This window comes from Aquila chrysaetos, chromosome 2 (genome assembly GCF_900496995.4).
Source record: "Aquila chrysaetos chrysaetos chromosome 2, bAquChr1.4, whole genome shotgun sequence".
Taxonomy (NCBI): Eukaryota; Metazoa; Chordata; class Aves; order Accipitriformes; family Accipitridae; genus Aquila; species Aquila chrysaetos.
In genome coordinates, this window is record NC_044005.1 from 8,878,078 (window position 1) to 8,903,488 (window position 25,411).

Sequence of the window (25,411 nt, forward strand, 5' to 3'; positions counted from 1 at the left end):
AACAGATGCGACATGGTAATGGCAGCAATGTGAAGCTGGAATAGGGAACTTGAAGCAAGAGTACTTAACATATGTAAGGCTATGCTTTATTTGTCATTTGCCAAAAAATATGAATCTTGAGGGGCAAAACCCAAAACAAGCCTTCCTTTTCTCCTCATTTATCCTGCTGTACTTTACAGAATTATAACCAGACTTTATTTATTTGGATTTGTTTGTGGGGTTCATATTTTCCAATGTTGGCATTTAAGTTCCATCTGGAAAATATCTGAGCTTCATAACTAAATGTGAACATACAACTGTTACTTTACTGTTACTTTTGTCTCACTGATCATAGTCGCATATTTCCTGTGGACAAATGCAACGCGTTCACCTATAGCAGATCAGCATGCATGCTTATAAAGCACACAAATCGAAATCCAATGTCAAGGTCAGGAAAGTAGGCACTGGATTGTGCTAACATGGCCCATATTGCATATGCTGGTTTTGTTGTCTGTATCTCTAAAACACTCCCCCACCCCCATCTCAACCAATGCAATGTGTATCTTCTACAGAACATTCCCTTTCAGGAGACTGTGTTTAAGAAGTTGTCAAGGAAAATAGATTCAGAGCCATATTGTAGTTTTTAAACAGAACTTCTGCTGTAATGAAAAGCAGAAGAAAGCATGAGCATCACATCTCAGATACTAGAAACTATGAACTTATAGTTTAAGGTTTAAGAGGGTTAAAGGGTCACTTGTCCTGCATTTGAGTCCAGTTCAGCAGTAATAACTTCAGTATTTTTCATTTTCATCACCTTGAAAATTCCAGTCTAAAGCTGATCAGTAATTTAAAACCTGAGGAAAAGTATTCAGTATGCTCAAGTTCATTCTAATGGTTGGCTTGTTCACAACTTGACATTTTCTAGGTAATGAATGAATTTTTTTTTTAATACTATTAAACACAGTATTTTTTCTTAGCCCTAAAGAACAACTTCAGTTGAACAGGGAGCAATATGAGCAAAGCAAAGAAGATCTGAGACTGGCTCTAACTGAACTGGAGAAACAACAACAGGAGATAGGTTTTTCCCTTCAGCCTGGTTTGCAGGAGAAGCAAGCTCAGCTGACAAACTACGCTGACCTCCTGCAGAAAGCAGAAGACTTAACTTCCCGATTTAATGAATTGAAAAGCCAGGAAGATCACCTACAGGGTCACAGTGGGGATCCCTGCTTCACAGAGGTGGAATGGTTGGAATTAAAGCACCAACATGAAAATCTGCTCAGCCAGCTACAGGTTGGAAACTCACTCTCTCAATTTACGAGATTATTGGTATGCATGTTCATTGTAATTCTCACTGTTTGCCTGTAGTGTCACTCAGCTGGAAAGTGTATGGGTGAAAACTGGGAGTGGTGGAAGTTCCTCTGTAGGACAGGGAATTCCTCTCTCTCTCTCTCTCTCTTACTGTGGGAAAAAGAGCACCAGAAGATCATATTTTTCACTGCCTTGTGCTTTGCAGAGGGATAAATGTTTAAACAAATGAGACCAAGGTGAGCATGAAGAACATTTTATACCTGTATAAACAGATTCAGATAAGTATAATATTAAGTATTTTTTCCTATAATCTCCAAGCCACAGTAGGTTTTTTTTCCTTTTGGAAGGATGAATGGCTTTTCCTGCATCTTGTTTGTTATTGGTTCCACCCAGTTTAGTGCAAATTGCATTTGCACCCTATGTGGCATTCTGCATCTAATCTTTCATCCATTTTGAATAGAAAACATCCCTTTTAGAAGTATATTCTTATGGAATGCAAACTCTTCTGCTTCCTGCTACTAATGAAGATTTTGTTCGTGGTGGATTCTATGATGTGCTGGGAAGAGGGCAAGATATTTTTTGTGCACCTGTGCTTAGCTGGATAGTTTATGGGAAACAAGCAAGCTTTTTGTGCTGCTGAGTCCTGGAAAAGCTGTGACAGTCTGTCGATGAGTTATAGTTGTTTGAGCTGATAGTGGACTAATCCTAGAAACTTCTTGGTTTCTAGACCATAGTGCAGACATTGGAAAGTCATGTTCAAGAGCACCAGCAGTTTCAGGATATGGTAACAGGTCTGAGCACTGAGCTGAAAATGGTCTCTGAGAAGCTTGCTGATTGTGAAGGTCCAGCAATGGAACAACCATCAGCTGAGCAAAACCAGCTGAAATCACAGGTATGTTGCAGGTTTCACATCATGGAGAAAGTGGGCCCATGCCCTAGAGGCTTGTAGAGGCCATCACATTTATAGAAGAGAACTGCTAATGGTGTCAAACTTAAAAACTAAGAAACCTTTCTAAATTATAAAGTATATGTGGTGTTCTCTTTTATCAAGATAATTTTAAGTCTAAAACCACTCTTAATGAACTGAGTGGACTTTTACTGTCAGCCGAACTGAAGGTAGAAGTGTCCTAGCTCAAGCACACAGGCTTCTTCAATTTCGTTGGTTGGGTGTTTTTTTTTTCCCTCTCTGGGCATAATGAGGAAAGAGATCATTAAATTTGGTGTTAGTAAGTGTCTTTAAGTTAGCCAGAGCGGAAAGCTTAGGAAAATGTCAGTGATCCAAGTTCAGTTTTAAGAAGTGTCCTTCACACATAAGTAGACACTCTTTTGCACTTTGGCAGATACTCTTTTGCACTTTGGCAGAATGGATAACAGTCTTGTAGCTGTGAGCTTAGAGAGCTACTGAAAGCTGAAACCATAGCTCAGATATGGATCACTGCTATTCCCCTTCCTCCAGAATTTGCTATACCTCTAACGAGTAAAAAGATATAGGAGAGGGAGGGGATTATCTGTTCAGAACTTGGAAAGATCACCATGCACCTCACAGCATATTATCTGATTATTTTATCATTGTCGTAATGCTTATAGCTTCAGGTGTTCTCTGTTCATAAAAATGGCTGACTAATTACTGGTTTAGTATTTGACCTTATGCAGCAAATAGTTCTGCATGTACTTGTCAGCACAGTTTGTTGTTCACAACCTATTTATGATTTTAGTGATTGACTTTAGATCTTAGTATTAAGTATATTGAGTGAAGATACTTTCAATAAAATGTTTTCTTCTGGTTTAAAGGAACAACAAGGACCTCTTAGTCGATGCGAAGACATGTTAAAGGAGATTTTGGTTTTAGCAGAAACTGTTAAACAAAACACCTCTTCACCAGGACAGAAGTTTATTAAGGATGAGATTGAAACACTTCAGAGTGAACACAGGAGTCTGGAAGAAAGACTTGAAAATGTCAAGCAAAAGGAGGAAAATACTTTCAGTGAAGCCCTTGAGTTAAAAGATGAGTTTGTTAATGAAATACAAATGGAACACAAGGCAGATACAATGCTGAAGAGAGAGATACAGATCACTTCTGATACTCCTGTTGCTGCAGAAGAGGGCCCTGCAGCAGTGGAGTTAAAGGAGCCTTTGGAAATGCATGATGTGAGTATATTTGTTGACAGTAATGACAGTGAAAGACTGGTTAAAGAGGCATCCGTCTCTCAAATGTCTTTTTTATATTGCATCCTATATTGCATCCTTAATTTCATTGAAATTAAGCCTTGTGTAAATATATGTGTATAAATCAAAGATGAGGAGAACAACTCCCTTAACTTGTTATAACAAGTCTCTAACAAGCCAATAATATCTATTCAAAACTGCAGTTTTACATTTAAACACAACCTGCATATAGCTTTCTCTTGCATGTAATTAGAGCAGGTATCTTTGGTCAGGACACAAAGGGAGAAGGTGTATAGATGAGAAAATTGCAGATATGTCTCTGCCAAAGAACTTTGAGAGTTTCTCTTAAACCGGTAAGACTTGTTTAGAATGGCAGCACAATATTTGTCCTGTTCTCGTAGATAATAATTTTTGCCATTCAGAGATTTAATGTTAAAATACAATATTTAGGGTCACACAAGCAAGTTTTCTTTTATATCATTTCTCTTAGGGTCAAGATGTAAATGGAAATATGTCAGAGAAAGAGAACCAAAATGATCCACTTTTGGAGGAAAGCAGTGTACTGTCAGACAGCCCATTACAGGATATCCGTCACAGCAAGGACAGATTGGGGCAGACTGGTCAGGTGCCTGAGAGATATGTTCTAATACGTGTCAGTGTATATACATATATATATATATTTATGTGTGTGTGTGTCTGTTCACTAGAAATGCATATTCCTTGTATGTATGTAAATGGAATGTAAATTCCTTAAAATTTGTAGTCTTACAGAGACATATTTTCCTTATTTGATGAAAAGAATTATGAATTATGTTCTCCAAATCATCCCCTCAACTTTGCACATGTGAAGTATGCAAGAGATCCATGTGATGATCTCTACAAGCCCCCTGGGCTTGGACCCACTTTCTCCATGATGCAAAACCTACAACATACCTGTGATTTCAACAGGTGTTGTCACCCACATGCACAAGGTAGGTAATGAGAGGTCACTAACCTAGAACTGCTGGTCTTTAGGGGACCTCAGGACATTCACACTGCAAATGACCTCGTGTGCAAACTCGAGGGAACGATTTGGAGAACTTCCTCATTGTCCTCACCATTGAGCGGTAACAGTAGCTGGGAGAGATGACCATCAAAATATCGGAGTGGAAGCCATCTGTACTGGGATTTCTGGAGAAAAGGAGCAAGATCAATAGTTAGAGTTGCCAAATGTGTCTAAGCAGAAACTTCTATGACAGTATTAAAAATCACATGAGCACTTACTCCTGTTTGGTTTGTCCTGAAACTGTTTCATAGTGATTGATATCCTGATGTGGCAAACTGATCTGAGCAGGCATTTCCAAGAGACTCTGGGTTTGGGTTACCTCAGCCTTTTCCTTCATTCATTAAGCTAAACTGAAGATAGAGTAGACAGCTTGTGAAGTGTGATGTTCCTTAGTAAACTTAGATTTTGGACTGTGACTTTTACTGGTTGTAAACATTTTGTATTTTTCAAATCAGGGGGAGGCTGATAAAGAGAGCCCAGGTATGGAGAAACATGATAGGGTCCAAGAGGATGTTCTGGACAATGCGGTTCAGGGTGGTGAAGCAGAACCGGAAAGGCATCAGGATGGTGTTGGTATTGAAGGTGGTGAAACAAGAAAGGAAACCCATCCAGCAGAGGTAACTGGACATGAGGTTACACAAGAGTGATTGAATTTGAGGGTACATGTATACAGTTTAGTTGCAGTGGGGATGATACTACTAATAAATAAATAATAAACCCCTCAAGTTACACTGAGCTATTTTTGTCTGATGTGCTGTATACTTAGTATGCGTTAACTCTCTGAATACTTTCCTGTACATTTAAAATTAGTATGGAGGAATTTTTTTTTTTTTGCATTGGTGGTTTGCTGAAGATACTGCATTCCAAGTCACCTGGATGTATTGTGAAGTCTTCTTACAGTTTTGCTTGAGTCTCTTTCATTTAGAATTCTTATTTACATTTACTTTGTATGTACGAGGCTGCATTTGAAATGCTGTGTCCTGTTTGGTGCACCCTGGTACGAGGGGAATTTCGACAAACTAGAGCAGTGTTTAGGAGCTGGAGCCATAATGAGTGGGAAGAGTCTATGTTCTTGTTGGAGATGAAAAAGCTAACAGGGGTCTTGTTGCTGTCATCTCCTCTCTGAAGGGGTGTTACAGAGAAGACAGAGCCAGACTCTTCTCAGACCTTCAGTTTTAGCAAACAGCTACATGGAGCACAGTGTGCGCTCATGAGCTTGCTGAGAATTGGGGTAAATTTGTTCATTCTGGGTAGCGGGTGGGCTAATTTCAGTACGTATGCTATCTGACTTGAAGCCAGTAGCTCAGATATCCATGCAGCACAGATAGGTCCCCGATGCTGTGCTCTCCACCATGGTCATGTTGTAAGGATTTGCCATTCTTCATTATGTGTAGGTGGCTGTTCTATTTTATCTGTCCTTAGATGATAAACAAACTCAGGCAGAACTTACAGTCAGCAAATACCTCAGCGTGTACATACAGCAGAACCCTGGGCTGCCCACAGGAATATCCTGCCTGGTAATTGGCTGGGTGTCTAACCACAGACACTCTGTCTACAATACAAGTACAAGACTGGAGCCTCAGGAAAAAGCTAAACCTTTTAAAAAATGCATTCAAGACTGCATCCAGGGGTACACAGTTCAAGGTCCATGCTAGAATAATGAAACATGAACAGTGGAAGGACACTTGCAATCTGCAATTTTTCTAAAAATTTATAACAAAATTACAGCACTGCTTCTTCTAAATGGTTTCATTTGCCATAACCTTGCCCCCAATAAATTAATAGATGTAACTGTGGTTTTCCTCATCTACCTATAATTATGGGCTTCATAACTTTGTCATCTCAAGCACTGTAATTACTGCTCAGCAGGTTTGATTAGGGCTATTTGATTACTTGTTTCTTTTACTTTTCTTACACCAAAAGGAGAAACCTAGTGATGTCAAGAATCAGTCCTCTAGAGAGGATGTGGAGCAGGTTCAACAAAGAGTGTGCCAGAAGAGTCAAGTCCTGAAATCTCCGGCAGCTGAGAAAGATGGTCTGGAATCTAATCCCCCGGTTTCTGCACATGAGGTAACCCACGTTCTGTTATTTCAAGCTAAATTTGTCAGAGTCATTGAATTTTTGTCTCCACGTGGACTTCGGCTGAAGTTCTGTTATAAAAAAAGAGGCAATTACTGTTGCATCAAAATCAAATTGTGTGTAGCTCTGCTTTATGTCCGTGGTAGTTTTGAACTTTATCCAAAGTGCTAGCCACATTATATTTTTCATTGGATCTGTTCAAAAGAGTAATATTGGTTTTCAGAGCCATTATAATCAGTCTTTATTTTATGATATTTGGAGTTTCTCTTTAAATTATTAATCAGTACAACTTCTTTCCATGTTATTATAGTTAGCTGTGATAGTCTGCCATCATAAGGAAGGCAGATCAGAAAACTGAAATCAAAGGGTGATCCAGCATAAGAAAATAAATGAAATAAAATAGAGAAAGGAGAATGAATTCAAGCTGAATGAATAACAAGGTACATTACTAAATGACATTACTAAGTCTATTCTTCTTTAAGAGTAAGGGTGTTACATCAGAAGTGCCCCATGACTGCTGATCCTTGGTCACCACATTCTTAAATTGAAGGTAGGGCCAGAGCTAATCTTCACAGTTAAATCTGTGGGCACATCCACAGCTGGCCTGTCCATTGTCAGGTCTTACCTAGGACTAGCACATCTGCTTGAACTGGAAGCCCCCAAAAAATCTCCCAAAGGTCTTGGGAGTCTGAGGAGGGCCCTGCTGACTGGAAGCTAGCCAATGTTATTCCAATTTATGAGAAGGGTGTGAGGGAAGACCCAGGAAACTATAGACCTGTTAGTCTAACCTCAGTTCCCGGAAAAATTATGGAGAAGATAAAACTGGGTATTATTGAAAAGCATTTAAAGAACAATGCAACCATCATAGAATCATAGAATCATGTAGGTTGGAAAAGACCTTTAAGATCATCGAGTCCAACCGTAAACCTAACACTGCCAAGTCCACCACTAAACCATGTCCTTAAGTGCCACATCTACACATCTTTTAAATACCTCCAGGGATGGTGACTCAACCACTTCCCTGGGCAGCCTGTTCAAGGCTTGATAACCCCTTCAGTGAAGAAATTTTTCCTAATATCCAATCTAAACCTCCCCTGGCATAACTTGAGGCCATTTCCTCTCATCCTTGTTCCGGAGGCACGCACAATCAAATCCAACAGGCGTTAAAAGTCAGATTTATTCTTCAGTAAAAAGTTAGTTAGAACTCCGATAACATTAGTGAACTACAGGCTCAATGATGTAAGGGGAATTAGTACTACACAGCTGACTTAAGAATCCTTAAGATTTAAAAGTGATGTCTCAAAATGTGCATATCACTCACCTAAAAGATGACGGCTGTCTCCCTTGAGGAGTTACCTCGGGCGGTGCCCCGACCCAATGGGGAGTCCCTGACTGCAGACCTGCTGCTCCGAGGAGGACTGATTCCAATGTCCTCTGGCAGGACCCCATTTATACCCTTGTCGAATCTGATCTGTGGTCATTTAATCCCTGTTGGCCAAGAAGGTCACCTCAGTGTACCTGGCACGTCTCGATTGGCCAGCTCAATTTTCAACCTGTGGCCTCCAGGGTTTAGGTTTTTTTTCCTCTTCTCCCTGCCTGGAGAAGTGTCGTTTCCTGCTGTGGGGGGAGTGTACTGCCACAATCCTGTCTCTTGTTACTTGGGAAAAGAGACTGACAGCCACCTTGCTACAACCTCCTTTCAGGTAGTTGTAAAGAGCAATAAGGTCTCCCCTGAGCCTCATTTTCTCCAGACTAAACAACCCCAGTTCCCTCAGCTACTCCTCATAAGACTTGCTCTCTAGACCATTCACCAGCTTCGTTGCCCTTCTTTAGTGCTCCAGCACCTCAATGACTTCCTTGTAGTGAGAGGCCTAAAACTGAACACACTATTTGAGATGCGGCTTCACCAGTGCCTGGAACTGGGGGACAATCACTTCCCTAGTCCTGCTGGTCACACTATTTCTCATGCAAGCCAGGATGCTATTGGCCTTCTTGACTACCTGGGCACACTGCTGGCTCATATTCAACTGGCTGTTGACCAATACCCCCAGGTCCTTTTCCACCAGGCAGCTTTCCAGCCACTCTTGCCCAAGCCTGTAGCGCTGCATGGGGTTGTTGTGACCCAAGCGCAGGACCCAGCACTTGGCCTTGTTGAACCTCATACAGTTGGCCTCAGCCCATCAATCCAGCCTGTCCGCATCCCTCTCTAGAGCCTTTCTACCCTCAAGCACATCAACACTCCTGCCCAACTTGGTGTCATCTGCAAACTTGTTGAGAGTGCACTCAATCCCCTCATCCAGATCATTGATAAAGGTATTAAACAGAACTGGCACAGATCAGGCACACTCAACACGGGTTCACAAAGGGAAAGTCCTGTTTAACTAATTTGATATCCTTCTATGATAAGGTCACCCACCTACTGGTTGAAGGGAAGGCAGTGGATGTAGTTTTTCTGGATTTTAGTAAGGCTTTTGATACTGTCCCTTACAGCATCCTTCTGGGCAAGTTTTCCAACTGTGCGATGAGCAGGTTCACGGTGCACCGGGTGAAGAACTGACTGAAGGGCAGAGCTCAAAGGGTTGTAGTGAATAGGGCTACATCTGGCTGATGGCCGGTCACCAGCAGTGTTCCTCAGGGTTCAATTCTAGGGCCAGTATTTATCAATGATCTAGATGCAGGATTTGAATGCACCATTAGCAAGTTTGCTGAAGATACCAAACTGGGAGGTGCTGTTGACTCTCTTAAGGGACAAGGTGCCTTGCAGAGGGATCTAGATAGATTGGAGCATTGGGTGATGATTGATGGGATAAAATTTAACAAGTCCGAATGCTGGATTCTGCACCTGGGATGGAGTAACGCCAGACACGTGTATAAATTGGGAAAGGCGTGACTGGAGAGCAGCCCTGCAGAAAGGGATCTGGGGATGCTGGTTGACAGCAGCCTCAATATGAGTCAGCAGTGTGCCCTGGCAGTCAAGAAGGCAAACTGCATCCTGGGGTGCATTAAATACAGTCAGTCAAAAGAGGTGATTATCCCTCTGTATTTAGTGTTGGTGTGGCCTCACCTTGAGTACTGTGTGCAGTTCTGGGCCCCGCAATTTAAGAAGGATGTGAAGGTCCTTGAATGCATCCAGAGGATGGCAACAAAGCTGGTGAAAGGGCTGGAAGGAATGTCTATGAGGAACAGCTAAGGACTTTGGGCTTGTCTAGTTTGGAGAAAAGGAGGCTGAGGGGTGACCTCATTGCTTTCCACAGCTTCCTGAGGAGGGGAAGTGGAGAGGGAGGTGCTGATCTCTTCTCCCTGGTATCCAATGATAGGACATGAAGGAATGGTTTCAAAGCTGCGCCAGGGGAGGTTTAGACTTCACTCTAGGAAGCATTTCTTTACTGAGAGGGTGGTCAAACACTGGAACAGGCTTCCTAGAGAGCTGGTCGATGCCCGAAGCCTGTCAGTGTTTAAGAGGCATTTGGACAATGCCCTTAACAGCATGCTTTAACTTGGATCAGCCCTGAACTGGTCAGGCAGTTGGACTAGATGATCACTGTAGGTCCTTTCCAACTGAAAACATTCCATTTCTTTCTGTTTTGTTCCATTCCATTTCATTCCATTTCATTCCATTCCATTCCATTCCATTCTAAATTGACTGATTTTTCACTTCTAAATGTGATCTTTAAATGTTTGTATTCATTCAATTTGGAGCTTGCAAAGGGAAGGGAAAGTAGGTTCTGCTGATTTTCTGAGGAAGGTGTTGGATAAGAAAGGATTTAGACTGGGGCTACACTGTAGCCTGAAGCCAGAGTCACTTTTGGCAGTTTCCCACAGGCCTGCACTGTGACGAGTCAGCAGGGGAGCCCTGGCTTTGTACCTGAAGGACAGTAGCTGGTTAGCAACCCCCATTCTCTCCCCTTCTCATATATGCCTCCTTTTCCAACCATGTGATGGACTGAGAAACTATGGGAAACATTAAAACTGTTGTGTGGGGAGATCGACACTATGTATGTGTCTGTGTATCTGTGGGGAGGCAGTGCCATGGTGTCCATTAAGAATGTCATACAAACAAGCAAAACATGTACACAGCAATCCTGAGTTTTTTCTTAGTGTCAGGACACTTACTTTCCTGTGTGGTTTGATGCATTTATACTTCAGTCTGGTAAAGTGGATCTCGCCTCACTCTGTGATAGCTTAGCTGAGTTTTTCTGCTTACTTCAGTTCTATGGCACTCCAAAGTCTCTTAAGATGAAATCTTATGTCTGAATTGATACAACCATTTACAGATGTGTACACAGAGAAATGGAAAAGTTCTCTGATTGACTATTTCATGAGTGGTTCCCTTCAGTTTTGACTGAAAATAACCAAAAGAGTTCAAATAAATAGAATTATTATTTTCCACTATAGTCTACAATGTGCTACATGTTTCCTACACCTGGAAGCAGATGTGTTTTGGATAGCTCATGACCCATAGAGACAGATGATAGTGACAGCTTACAAGTGATATGGCTGCAGGGATAGCTGACTGCTTCCTAGTAAAATAGTATCTGAAGTAGCAATACAGTAAGTTTATCAAACAAGAATTTTATATGTTGGTACCATGGAGAAGCTCACACTGTAGTCATATCAGTATATTTGTATGCATTTACTCACATGAAGTCTATATGTGGAACAGATCACAGTTTATACCAGATATAGACACGTACTGGAGGAAGGGAAATGCAGAAGGATTTTTAAGGTATCACCATGTTACCCAATAAGACTGTGACATTTCATTTATATTGCTGTCTGCAACAGCTGAAGGTGATTTAGAGGATTATGTTTTACATCTGGACTGGAGTTGGCTAAGAGCATCCACTTGGGCAACGACCTCAGCCCAGCCGATGGGCTGTTAAACGTGGCCACACACCAAGTGACTTGTCCTGTCATTGTGGGAATCAATGGCAGTGCCAGGGACTGGTTCTGGAGCCCCCCATTCCCTTCTTCCCCACTTTGATTGAGACATGGCTCCCTAATGCTCTCATCTTACCCCTGATTTCGGATGGCTTTTGTGGCAGTAGTAGCCGTGGCTTTGTGTCGCAGCCAAGCTGCTTCATGCATGAGTTGTCCTGTGAAGAACAGTTGAAGAGATAGTCCTGGTGAGGGACACAGCTGTATATCAGGGCTGGTGCTGCACGGAAGGAATGTGAGTGTGAGGAGAGTTAAAGGTCCATGAATGTGTAAGGAGGAGAAGACAGGATAGACCTGTAAATTTATCAGTAGTAGAGGTGGGTGCAGGGAGGATGTCATTTGAAGGTGGGGATATCAGAGTTTCAACCTTAAAATGATGGGCAGAGATTTCATAGCTATCTGAGCAGTGCTGGCAAGCCAGGGTGACTGCAGAGGTGGAGGGTAGTGATGGAGGTTCCAGCCTCTGGGTCCTGGTTGACCCACAGAGGCTGTGGGGGAAGCCACAGTAGGATTTAGGCATGGCTTAAACATGTGAAGCAAAGTGTTGCAGTCAGAAAACTTGTTGGTTTAGGACCTTCAGAAATAAAAATCCTGTTTTGCGTTGTAGGACACAGGTGCAGAAGTGGCTGTCCAGAAGGAACTATTTCCTGGAGTGCAAGTAAACACTAAATATTTTGAACAGGAACAAAAGATCAATGACCTGAAAAATGAATTGGCTGAACTGGATATCGTGCTTATAAATGAACAACTAAAAGAGCTGGAGGTATGGAAATTGCAAAGGCATTCCTCATTGTTAATGTAGTGATACACTTACAGAATTATGATTCACTTGGGCAAAGCAAAATTGTTGCATATAGTCTTATCCGAGGTTTGATCGCATGATTAGTCAGTTTGTCTACCAGGTAATCTACAAACACTGTGCCTTAGTGCAAGTATGTCCATGTAAATACTGTAATTTGTACTGCTTTTCTAGGGTGCAGTAGTAGATACACCTATGATTGCGCATGTGCTTCCATGATGTGCACAGGCATGCATGCTCATTTGCATGGGAATGAACAAGCAGATGTCTGTAGATGTATCAGTCTTTAACTGTGTTTTGTTTTAAAAGCTGAAAGTATTTAAGATCCTCATTTAATCCCCTCTCTGTGGTGGGCTTGATTGTAGAATTTACAAACTGAACTGGAAACATGGAAAACAAAATCTTTGTGTCATAGTCAAGAAGCATTTCCCAATGCAACAGGATCAAACAGAGCAGAGCTGCAAACCACAGAGCCTGCGGTGCCTTGCTGGGACAGGCTGCTTCAAGAACTAGATGCTGTTAAGGCAGTGAAGCAACAACAGTACTGTTTAATTAATGAGTACCAGAAAAATCTTTCTTCTGTGCAGTCTTCAATGAAAAATTTGTCAACAGAAAAAGATAACATAAAAATGTAAGTATAGTTGAGGGTTTCTCTTAATAGGTTGCAGAACAGATATGGTCCTAGACTGAATTTCATGCCATACTTCAATAATGCTTAGACAAGAATATGGTGTTTTATCCATCTCGTTAACATTAGGTAGCAAGAGAAGTCTCATAGGTTTGTAAGTTTAAACAACCTTAAGTAGAAGCATTTCTGGTGGTTCTCTGCTATCCTTTAGCAACATCTACTTTTTTTATTTTTTAGCAAAACAAAGAAATGATGGCTGTGCTAAAAACCTATATAAAAGCCATATTAAAATATTTTTGCAAAAATATGGCAGATGTGAAATATTAATTTTTCTTTAAGGACTCAGTGGTGCTAATTTTTTTCTGAGTGAAATATCTCATTACTCTGAAAATTAGCATCATTTGATAGGGAGAATTCTGTGGCAATAAATAAGTCTACAGTACCAATTCAGAGTTAACCAACACAAACAAAATATTTAGTACCTTTTATGAGTTAGCCTTCAAAACATGGAACTAGCCTATCATTCACAATAATGTATCACAATAATTTGAAAATCTTTAAAATAATTTATGAAATTGTTAATTTACAGCAGAGAGATTGGAAAAAATTGAATAAAAGTCTAGATGCTAAATGTATTTTAGGTGGGAATTTCAAAATACTCCTGGAAATAAAAGATGAGTAGATAAACCCCTCCAAATTAATCTTGAATGAATGGGAACTTTTGAAGTTTTTCTTATACCTAAGTTTTATCTTCATTGTAAATCAGAAATTACCATAAAATGTTATTAATTCACTTAGAGATGACTTAACACTATTGTTGATTTTTAAAATTTTATTTATTCTAACTTTAAAGGGAGGCTACATTCCTTTAGGAAATGTCACATTAGTATATACTGCAATTTTAGAGAACATACATTAGAATATACCTTTCCTGCAGAGAGATCTAGAAATAAATAATGCTGTAGAGATAAGAAAGAAATAATGAGACTGCAATGGTAGTTAGGAAATTTGTGAGAGAACATTGAGAGATACATGCGATTAAGTGAATAAAGTGAGTGAATCATTTTCTAAACAGTGAAATTCTCTTTTTTAAAATGTGTCTAGTCCATATTTTAGGAGAATTTTTTTTTTTTTTTTTTTAAATGTTACTCATATTTTTGGCAGGGGTCCTATGAACAACACAGTTCTTCTGGAGAAAATTAAAGCATGCATAGAGTCCTTACGAAAAGAAAGAGATGTCTTAAACCAGTTGAAAACTCAGCAAGAAAGTTTATCTCAGCATTTAACATGCATGGATAAAGTGTTAACTGAAAGCCAAATGAGGCAACTGGAGCAATGGTGGCAACACATGGAACAAACAGTGCAAAAGAAACATGATCAAGTTGTGGCAGAAATAGATGAATTTAACCTGCTTATGAGTAAAGCACAGGATATTCAGAGACTGATACAAGAACAGTATTTACAAGCAGAGTTACATTCCTCAGCTGCAGGAAAAGCCAAATGTCCTGTACTTTGGACCACAGAGCTACAGGACATTAAACATGGTCTTTCTCTATTAAAAAGAAGGATTGAACTGCAGATGAAAAGAATTTGGAGTGATCAAGAGAAGGTAGCTTTGGAGAACTCTATACATGATTTGCAGAGCAAATTGGAAGCATTATCAGCGCAACAAACTCCTCGAGAGGATGTTCAGATCACTGGTCCTGCTCTCATGAAACATGAAATGATGAAGAGGCTCAAAGAAAATATTTCATGGGTCAAAGATTCACTGTCCTCTCTTGATCAGAAGGCAGCACTTTTCCCCAGTGATGTTAAATCACAGATCAGAAGTTGTCAGCTTATGAACACAGAAGTTCTAAACAGAGAGCCTGTGATTGTATCACTGAATTATGGGCTCCAGCACATCATTCCCAACTTGAAGCCAGAGGATATCTCTGATATGACTTCCCTTTTACAAACATTGCAGAATTCATACAAGGCTCTTGTTCTGAAATCATCTCAAAGATTACAGCACCTAGAGCTCCAGCTGGAGGAGAGGCAAAAACTTATTGCAGAAGTAGAAAAAGTTCACTGTCAGCTTCGAAATGCTGAGATGCTTGCCAGGCCTGACATGAACCAAACCAGCACATGGTCAGAATTAATCAATCAACAAGCCATTTTAAAGGAGATTTTAAAGGACATACAGGAAATAGAAGGGCTTATCTCAGCCCACTGTAAAGAGAGTCAGGTCACAGCTGGGGAACTGAGCCTGTCTGAACAACTATTTTTGATTGATCAATTAAGAAGCCTGAAGAATAGAGCAAGGAAGACACAGAGGCAAATTCAGGGTAAACTTCATGAAGTAGAAAAAAAGATAGCCGTCTACAGAGAGTTTGCTGAAGGAATAACTTCATTGCAGCAAGATCTTAATGATCTACAGTATAGTGAAATGAACTTGGAAGAAGATGAATTATTAGGTGCCAAGCAGGAAGTGAAGGATAAATGCAAAGCACTTAAAGAAAAAGTATTAACTTTTCAGTCCAATTTGTCACAAATAATGAAATACAAAGAAATCTTTGAATACGTAGGTCTAAAATGGGACTCACTGCAGCTGGATGAATTGCAAACTAAATTTTTTAAAATTAAAAATAAAATTAAAGGGAAGATAATACGCTTTGATAATGTTGTTAGGGAATGTGATAAGATTCAGACATTGCTAAATGAAATCCAGACTGTGACATCCACTGTAAGAAAAGAAGCTAACATCCTAAATGATAGCTCTAGCTCTTCTCCTGCTGAGAATCTTATATCTGCACAGATTCTGTTTCAGACAGTTCAACAAATCTTGTACTTAGCCCAGGAGGTAGCAAATCAAATAAACAAAAATGAGGTCTTTGATACACCATTCAAAGAATCTAAGAGGAAAGAAATAAAAAGCCTGGAGAAAGATGTTGAGAAATTGAATCAGTTTCTTCAGAACTTGGTCTCTGGTCTCCAGGGTGTAAACAAGGAAGATATCCAGAATGAAGTAGAACATGTATTCCACATCATAAAGCATATTCAATTAGAGCTCCAGCAGCCACTTCTGATAGACATAAAAATAATGCAGTATGAAAAGATACGATGGGAAGCAATTCAGAATATGATGCAAGCAAAGTTTTCTGCTATTAAATGTAGAATGGAAAAAGAGAGGGAAAACCAAGAAGAAAAATCTCTTGCTGCTGATATAGAAACAAAATTAGAGACACTGCAAGGTCATGAAATACAACTGAAGACAGATATTGCTGCCCGTGTTGTAAGTATATTTAATAAAAGTAAGGTATGGCCATATGTCTTTTCCCAATAATTCGATTAGGTGTCTGTGACTGTAGTGTTTATATTTTCATGACTTATATCCTCCTTTTATTCTAACAACTGAATTGGCCTATCATCATCTTTGCATTGGTGGATATGATGGGAATCATGGTAAGAAACTAAGGATACAAAGAAATTAGTTGTATTCAATTTGATTATAAACAAGCAGTGGGAATTAGCAGAAGAAAAGAAAGGTAAAGGGGAGGAAGGAAAAGATTGTGTTGAAATATTGAGCTGAAGAGAGGCTGGATGCGATTGGCCCAGGATTGTTCTTGGGACTGATTTTATGTAACATTTTCCATAGTGACAATGATGAAAAAACCAGAAGTTTCTTGTTTCTACCATAAAGAAAAAGCTTACCAGTTGGGAATGGTCAAGGAGAGTAAAGTACAGGTCAAACCAATGTTATCAGGGCTCAGGAAGGGTAAGCAAAGGAAAGGCAACCGGGATCCAAGGCTTTAACACAAGTATATAAGGCATTGATAAGGCAATGCTGAAGGATCGACCCAATTCTTGATGCCTTTGTCAGGAAATCTCCACTCAAACTGGAAGAGATGCTGTTAAAGGGACGAGAAATGTTGAGGCCAGTTAATAAAACTGAATTTGCTCAACCTAGTAAGCTGAGGGCAAGTGGGAATTCTAGCTGAGAAATGTAATTAGGCTGGAGGTAGACTTAATGGATGGAAAAGGACTGCTTAAGCTAAAGGGCAGTGTTAATACAAGGAGAAAGAGTTAGTGAATGAATTTATGTTAGAAACCAGAAGAGCGGTAACCTTCATAGCAGAGAGGTTCTGGAACTGTGTCCTGGTCAAGAAGACCTGTGCCCTGACTGTCCAAGAGATCAATGGATACAAACAAGGTAATATGAGGTAGTAGCTAATAAAGGTGAGGGACTGAGCATCCCTGATGGACTTATGGTCCTGCTGCCAGATTTCCTGGTTTGCTGTGCTTTGTCTTCACTTCTTGGCTATTGTGTGGGAAGGACAATGCCAAAGTTTCTCCGCCCTGTGGGAATCCAAGAGCTGGCAAAGTCACATGTCATTTGTTTGTAAATACATACAAGAAGAGGGTTTGGCAAGTCATAGTGGAGATATCCTCTGGAGCAGAATAAAGCATCAATGTGTGGGCTTTCCTGGTCTGAACAGGTCATATACTGCCATGTCCGTAAGGGATCTTATGGCTCTTGAGTCCTGCCATCCTTCTCTCTGGACTTTTCCAGTATTAGCAGTTCCCTCGTAACCCCTTTTCCTATGGTTGAGGGCAATCAATCCATAGGGTACAACAGAGATCTGTAACTACCTAGGTAGCAGTGTGCATTTGCCATGTGTCCTCCCTCAATTCCTCAGGCCAATTCTGGGAGCACTGGTCTCCAAGACAGCCAGGTGTGAAATTCTGAGAAGACCATCTGGTGATCCAGATCAGCACAGCAGTCTTTCTTGATTGTTCCTTTGTCTTTTTAACACTTTCAGAGTGCTCTGGAGGAGGCATGTAAGACTGGTGAGCTTTATACTAAGGCTGTTCAGAGGGCTGCCAGGTTCCTCGAGGACTATGAAGTTCAAGTCCAGTCTGCCGCAGCAGAGCTCGGTATCTCAGAGGAGGTCTCTCAAACTCCACAATGGAAACAAGAAGAGTTCAACTCTGCAAAGGCTGACATAGAAAACCTGTGCTCCAAGCTGAAAAACCTAGTTAAACCAGAAGACAAAATACGTCTGGAAAATACTTCAACAGAACTAGTCACTAAGGGTTGGGCATTAAGGGAGAAGGCTCAAAGAATGGAAGCTGATGAACTGAGGTAGTTTTAAGAGATCTTCCTAGATCACGTTCCTTATTATGAGAAATTTGACTGATAATAAATGCAGTGTTGTTTCTGCTCTGATAGAAGCAGGTAATTCAGCAGAAAGAACTGTAAGCGTTTCTGTTGTTCCCAGATGTGATTTTAATGGAAAGAAAATTACCAGACAATAAGCATATTGCTACTAATTTACAATGCAATTATTTTTAATATAGTCCAAAAAGTGTGTATGGGGCTCGACTGAGGATCATAGGGTGCCAGAATCAGAAGAAAGCACATTTCCACAGTCCCTTAGTTCAGTGCTGGTGCAGGTTAGAATGGATTTCAGAGGGGCCCTAGTGCATAGGCTATTCTGATGGCTTGAGAAAGTAGAGACCAAACAAGACACAGGCCATAGTTTCCTTCCTTCAAATATAGGTACAGAAGAGATCTGAAGGACCTTCAGATACATGTAACGAAAAAGTTAGGGAGATAGAGTAAAGGATTTTTAAATTGCTTTCTCATGATCCAGTGCTTCTGGTTCTGTTGAGCATAACCTTAAAATCTGCTTTCATAATCAAAGAATTGGATGACTGTAAAGGCTTTGGTAAGAGAAAAGAGATGATAAGGTATAGAAATAAGAAATTGGAATTGTACAGACCATACATCTTAAGGACAAATAAAATGTGTGTTACAAACTGGAAACTAATTTTTGGGAATGTCTGAGGAGGATGGAGGCTTAGATCAAGACATATAATTCTTCTGAGCAGCTCCATGGTTGATATATGGATATACATAGCTATTTCTTTACCTCTGGGGCATTTGTACCCGCATTTCTAAAGTATCTCAGATATTGGACCTGAAGTGTATAACAAATGCTAATTGAAGATAACTTGCAAAATAGTAAGGACTACTAGTTCAGAAGATTGTTTTTTTTTTTTTTTTTTTTTTTAATTCTAGTGGGCATTATAGTTGGAGAGAGGAGCAACCATAACAAATTTTAATTGGTCTATTAATTGTTTCCTACAGGTATTTTGAAAAATACAAAAGCTACACAAAAACCAAAGATAAAGTGTGTGATAATCTTAACAAACTGGAAAAGATACTTAGACAGTCTTTGTGTCAAATACCAATGTCTTACAAAGAAGCTCTGGAGCACTTAGAAGAAAGCAAGGTAAGAGAGGCTCTGAAGAACTTGAAAAGCTCATGCAAAGCTGTGATGCAGCTGTGCACACCATATGATATCACAATAGAAAGAAGTGAAATTCTTTATCCTGTATTTATGTATATATAAAATCACAGATTATCTTTATATACCTATAAAAAGACTGGATTATAATAGGCCATGTAAAATGAGTATATGTTATTGCTGTAGAAATCAAACATTATCTGTGCTTAAGATAGTGGTGTATTTCTGTTCAGATCCCTCATTTCTTTTTTGCAGGACCAGGACTGATCAAATTTCTAACATTGCAGTTGTTTTCCCTCGGAAGTGAAAATCAGAGAATTTCCAGTTTCCCCACCCAGGAATCTCTTGCTGCCTCCCCACCAGACCTCTGCTATAATCAACCTCTTTGCTGTCTTCTCTTTTAGTACTCATCACGTTACAGGCTTTTCATTTTATGTATCTGTAACTCCTGCTCATTTCTCTTCCCTTCTAAATAACCAGAAAGAAGTAAGGACAACCTAATTGCCTGGGCACACTGTTCTGTTTGTTTTGTTTGTTTTGTTTATCCCATTTTTCTCCACAGTCTTAGCCAACAGAATTCTGCCATTACACCTGTCTTTAACCAGCTCGGTGGAGTGATTGCCATTTTATTAGAGGATCCTAATCATGTTACTGAATGCTTCATTAACACTTCTGACTGTATTGTTTCATTTATTTACTTGTTTATTTTTCCTCTAAGATTTTAGTCTCCAACATTGACTCGGCTGAAGATGATCTTGTGAAGCTGAGGCAGGTCTCTGGAGAGCTGATGAGATTATGCAGAAGTGACAGGGCACTGGGCAGGATTGTAACAGTGCTGTGGGAAAATTGGCTGGGTTTGCTTGAGGCGGCGAAAGAGCTGGAAATTAACTGTGAAGAGCTAAAGCAGGAATGGAAATTCATCAATGAAGAGGTGAGTTGCTCAACAAAGTGTAAGTTTTGGGGGATGTGGTAGGGATGGGCCCCTCAGTAAAATGGCATGTAAAGGGCTGAGATCAGTGCAAAACACCATTTCCCACCCACTGATCAGCCAGTTATCCCCAGCCTTTCTTGAACCTGGAGTCAAAAATGATGGCAATATTTATAGTACAAATTCTCTGAACCAGAACAACTCTGTAGTTAAAGCAAACGTAAATGTTTTGGCACACTTCAGAGGTTCAAGCTCTCTGGCTATGTAATTCCTGGTACTTAGTCATGCATATGAGTAAATGAATAATGTAACTTAATGTGATGGAATAAAAAAAGCACTTTATCTCATGCTTTGACATGCTGTTTACTTAGCTGGAACGAGAAACAATAATTCTCGATAAGCTCCAGGAAGAACAGCCAGAAAGTCTTAAAGAGAAAGAAAAGGCTACCAGAGAGGAACTGGTAGAATTACTAGATTTTGTGAACTCATTTGAGGAAAACATCAACCAGCAACAGCTGCTCTTACTCTTACTTCTTCACCGAATAAGAAACATCTTGAATACATCTGAAAATACAGAGGCAGAAGCTGCTCTTCCTGCCTTATGTGAGATAAAGGCAATGCAGGATCGCTGTAAAAAGTAAGTGGTGTGAAATTTCTGTTGAAGATATGACATAGGACTACCTAAAAGCACAGCATTTTATTAGGTATTAAAGAACATATGAAAGTTGTAATGCACTTAAAATGATAGTGAATGCCCTGCTGGGTCAGACCAATGCTCCATCTAACCTATCTGCTGTCTCCAAATGGGTATTGGGAGTTAGTAGTTAGGGAGAAGACGCGAGCCTGGCCATATCCTGTGTGGGCTGCAATTTGTGTTCAAATGTAGAAGGAATCAGAAGGGATGATGGTCGATTTTGGAGACTCCAAGCTCTTGTGAACTTGAATGAGATGTGTGGGTCTTCCACTATTATGAAAATCAGACCTTGTACTTTTTGCAACAATCATCTTTTGCCTTACTAAGTGAGTGCCACTGTTTAAAATTTGCCTCAAATATTTTTTGCAAATCTGTGATTGTACCCGCCCTTCTCCATGCCTGCTTTTGACATGGAAATCTTTGTGAATGTCTTCTGCTCTGCCAGTGTTTTTGGACTCTGAGAACCTGAGCACTATTTGCTGTTTAAATATGCATGCTGTCTGATTTGGTCTACCAAGATTACTTTGTTTAGCAATATCTGAAGGCTTGTTTTTGAAGAAACTGAGACAATAAAGGACAGAAACTCAGAGATTTAGTTACAGAAAATAGTATTAAAATACAGACAAATGTGGTTCTGGATATATATTTTAAAAATAACTGTATTAAGCACGCTCTTTGATTACTTCTACTTAGTGCAGACTCTAACACTTAATATATTCTTGCTGGAAATCTTTCATAGGTTGTATGAAAAGACTCAAGACCATAAGGATTCTGTACAAGCTGAGATTCAAGAGAGGAACAAGATCACTGAAGAAATAAGTGCTGTGACAAATGCATTACAGAATGCTGCATCTGTTTTATTACAAGATGCTACTAGAAAGGCAGGACAACTGGAGGTTGGTAACAGCTCTGACACTGTGTGTGGATGTTTGGAATATGTTCTCTTTTATGTTGGGGCTTGAACTTGCTCCAGATAAAATTAATGGCAAAGTATATGCATATGCACGTTGACTTAAAGGGAATAAATCTGGCTCAGCAGAATACGACTGACCCTGCCATGTCCTTGGTTTGTGTTCCTCTCCATCTGTGTGGTCCAGGTAGCAGCTATAGAAGTCTTTCCAGATTGCAGAGAGATTCACAGCCAGTTGCATGCCTTTTAGGAAGGACTGCTTAGTGTATATGCTGCGCCTCTTCCCCCTCTGCATACCTAGCCAGGGCAGCTTCAGATGCTCTGGATCTGATGTCGCACATCAGGGGGTTAACCTGGTAAATGCTTTTTAGAAGTCAAATTTTGATCAAGACCACAGTCTCCAGCAGCAACCAGCACTCTGCAGCAACCCAGTCTATACATTTCTATCATTTTGGTATATTTTTGTTATCATTCTTTGAATTCTTGACTTCATGAAATAGTACTATTCCTAACGCTTCCTGAATGTGGGTTTATTTATTTATTATTTGAATTACATTTGTTTCAGTTTAGTCTTGTTGTTTATATTACTATCTCAATTTTTAAATCTTGATCAAAAATTTATTTTTCATTGTATTTAATTGAGTTATCTTTTAACTACAGAACTTTATAATTTATTTATTCTAGCCTGCTAGGGTCTATTACAAATTTGGGCTCTCTTTGCTTAGTCTTGTATAAAATACAGTTGGGGGTCCCCGCCATGTATTTTCTTTTGAAGGTGGATGCTTGAAGCTGGCAAAGGGCTAGGAAAAGTACAGAAGCCAAAGAACATGGTGGCAGATATGAGCATTTTCCTAGGGGTTAGCATGAGAGAGAAATGTTAACTACATCTTGAGGAAGTTCTGAAAACCCACGAGCCAGCATTACTGTGGTGAAACCTTATGGATTTGTCTGAAAGGGCTAGTTTTCTATTTAAAATTATTTAGAATTAGAATTTAGAGTTGGGTATGCTCTTTTACTGAGTTCTTTGTATCCAGGAGGAAATGTTACCACTGCAGGTGCTTGATGCCTGCTCTTTTCCCTCACATCCAAACTGTGCTACTCTGAGCACCTAAAACTCACCCAAAAGTGAGTTTAGACCTTGTTCCTGTTACTGACAGCAATTGGCACAAGCAAATGTTAGGCAGCAATCCCGTCAAATGATTTCTTTGTAGCAGTATATCACAGCAGGCCAGTTCCTTTTGAGAAGATTCAGCTGAATTGAAAAATTCCTTCATTTTGCCTAATGCAAACACCAGTAAGCCAAAATCTGCAAGGCAATTTCATCCCTACCTCCAGATAAAACCTAGTTTCTATAAAATCTATAGCATTATTCGGGGCTCTATTGCATTTATTGAATGGAAATGCCTATTTCACTTCCAGATGACAAATCTATCTTAGTTGGGTGGCAGAGTTTTAACTCCCCAGCATAGATGAATATGCAAATAGGAAGTGATATCATCTAGTCCTCTAGGAAAAAAATTCGGACAGTTTTGACAGGCTTCTGCTTTCCAGCAAAACAATCTGTGAAATGTGAACGTGCATTTATATACAGAAACCAGTTTTCAGGGGCATGCTTTGTTTTGGAGTCTAATGTTGTAACTGATTCTTTCAAATTCAAGTCAGGGAATCTATAAACTCTCGTAAATGTTGGCACAACCTTAATTGGGTCATTTGACAGCAACAACCTTCTCTATGGTAGAATGAGGCACACAGCGGTGTGGTGGGTTAACCCTGGCTGGATGCCAGGTGCCCACCAAAGCTGTTCTATCACTCCCCCTGCCTCAGCTGGGCAGGGGAGAGACAATATAACAAAGGGCTCATGGGTCAAGATAAGGACAGGGAGAGATCACTCAAACAATTACTGTCACGGGCAAAACAGACTCAGCTTGGGGAAAATTAACTTAATTTATTGCTAATCAACCAGAGTAGGGTAATGAGAAATAAAATCAAATCCCAAAACACCTTCCCTCCACCCCTCCCTTCTTCCTGGGCACAACTTCACTCACGGATTCTCTACCTACCCCCTCCAGCGGCGCAGGATCAGTTCATCACACGTTATTTCTGCCGCTTCATCCTCCTCAGGGGCAGGACTCATCACACTCTTCCCCTGCTCCAGCGTGGGGTCCCTCCCACGGGAGACAGTCCTCCACAAACTTCTCCAGTGTGGGTCCTTCCCACGGGCTGCAGTTCTTCACGAAATGCTCCAGCGTGGGTCCCTTGCACGGGCTGCAGTCCTTCAGGCACAAACTGCTCCAGCGTGGGTCCCCCACGGGGTCACAAGTCCTGCCAGAAAACCTGCTCCAGCGTGGGCTCCTCTCTCCACGGGGCCACAGGTCCTGCCAGGAGCCTGCTCCAGCACAGGCTTCCCACAGGATCACAGCTTCCTTTGGGCATCCACCTGCTCCAGTGTGGGGTCCTCCCCGGGCTGTAGGTGGATATCTGCTCCACCGTGGACCTCCCTGGGCTGCAGGGGGACAGCCTGCCTCACCATGGTCTTCCCCACGGGCCGCAGGGGAATCTCTACTCCGGCGCCTGGAGCACCTCCTCCCCCTCCTTCTGCACTGACCTTGGTGTCTGCAGGGTTGTTTATCTTACGTGTTCTTACTCCTCTCTCCGGCTGTTGTTTCTGTGTCCACTGCAACTTTTTTTCCCTTCTTAAATCTGTTCTCCTAGAGGCGCTACCACTATCGCTGATGGGCTCAGCCTTGGCCGGCAGCGGGTCCATCTTGGAGCCAGGTGGCATTGGCTCTGTCGGACATAGGGGAAGCTTCTAGCAGCTTCTCACAGAAGCCACCCCTGTAACTCCCCTCTGCTACCAAAACCTTGCCACACAAACCCTATACAAGCTGTTTCATGGGTTTGAGTTTTTTAATATCAGACCCAGTTGTTGAGAGATGACAGGAAATAAATCAATCTGACTCTTAAATATTTCTTCTGTGAACTGTATTTGTGCGAGGAAAAAGATTCCCAAGTGAAGACTAGGAGTTGATGCATTACCATTACCCCTGATTGAAAAAGAAAAGGGTGTTAATGTCTTTCATTGCCTGGTAGGAGCTTTAGATCATTTTCCCCAATAACCTGAGCTAACATTTGAGTTTCTCAAACAGCTGAGCATTGGGAAAAGGAACCATAAAGCAAACAAACAGAACTTTCCAACTTGAAATTCTAGAAAACCTTCAAAACAAATGAGTTTCTTCATTCTTTCTGCAAGAGGACTTAGATCAGATTTTATTTCTAGGCCACAGGCTGTAGAGAGTTGTTCAAGTTTCTTTTATCTTATAAACCTACATTCTTCATGCAGAACTGGAAACTACTGTTTTGAAAGGAGCCTGCTGTGCTGCTCTGCATAATTGCCTGAAAGCAGACACTTCAGCTTGAAACCTGTTGCTTTTTGTGGTCTTTGTGTTGTTTATAATAATGAAGGAATGAACGTTGGCTATTAAACATCTTTCAAAGAGACAATGCACTTTTGGCAAAAGGGAGAACACAAAGGTTAACATTTAATCATAGGAGCACTTTAAATTATTACATTGCTATACCTGTCAATAAACATCACTGCGTCAGTTGCCTGACATGGAGTAGTATCAAGTTTAATTAATTCTTAC

The 25,411-nt window shown here is 40.6% G+C and overlaps 1 protein-coding gene across 8 annotated transcripts in view; it reads left to right on the forward strand.

Moving 5' to 3' along the window:
- Positions 1-25,411, forward strand: part of SYNE2 (spectrin repeat containing nuclear envelope protein 2) — a 197,196-nt gene that overhangs the window by 71,332 nt on the left and 100,453 nt on the right. For 5 of the 8 annotated variants that reach the window (XM_030007298.2, XM_030007297.2, XM_030007300.2 and 2 more), the window contains exons 42-55: positions 957-1,269; positions 2,015-2,179; positions 3,079-3,435; positions 3,944-4,105; positions 4,954-5,115; positions 6,422-6,568; positions 12,123-12,278; positions 12,680-12,945; positions 14,107-16,216; positions 17,745-18,067; positions 19,076-19,220; positions 19,954-20,166; positions 20,535-20,800; positions 21,597-21,753. In XM_030007298.2, coding sequence (XP_029863158.1) covers positions 957-1,269; positions 2,015-2,179; positions 3,079-3,435; positions 3,944-4,105; positions 4,954-5,115; positions 6,422-6,568; positions 12,123-12,278; positions 12,680-12,945; positions 14,107-16,216; positions 17,745-18,067; positions 19,076-19,220; positions 19,954-20,166; positions 20,535-20,800; positions 21,597-21,753 — 4,942 coding nt within the window. The remainder of the gene's footprint in view (positions 1-956; positions 1,270-2,014; positions 2,180-3,078; positions 3,436-3,943; positions 4,106-4,953; positions 5,116-6,421; positions 6,569-12,122; positions 12,279-12,679; positions 12,946-14,106; positions 16,217-17,744; positions 18,068-19,075; positions 19,221-19,953; positions 20,167-20,534; positions 20,801-21,596; positions 21,754-25,411) is intronic. The other 3 variants (XM_030007299.2, XM_030007305.2, XM_030007304.2) reach the window with 3 other exon arrangements.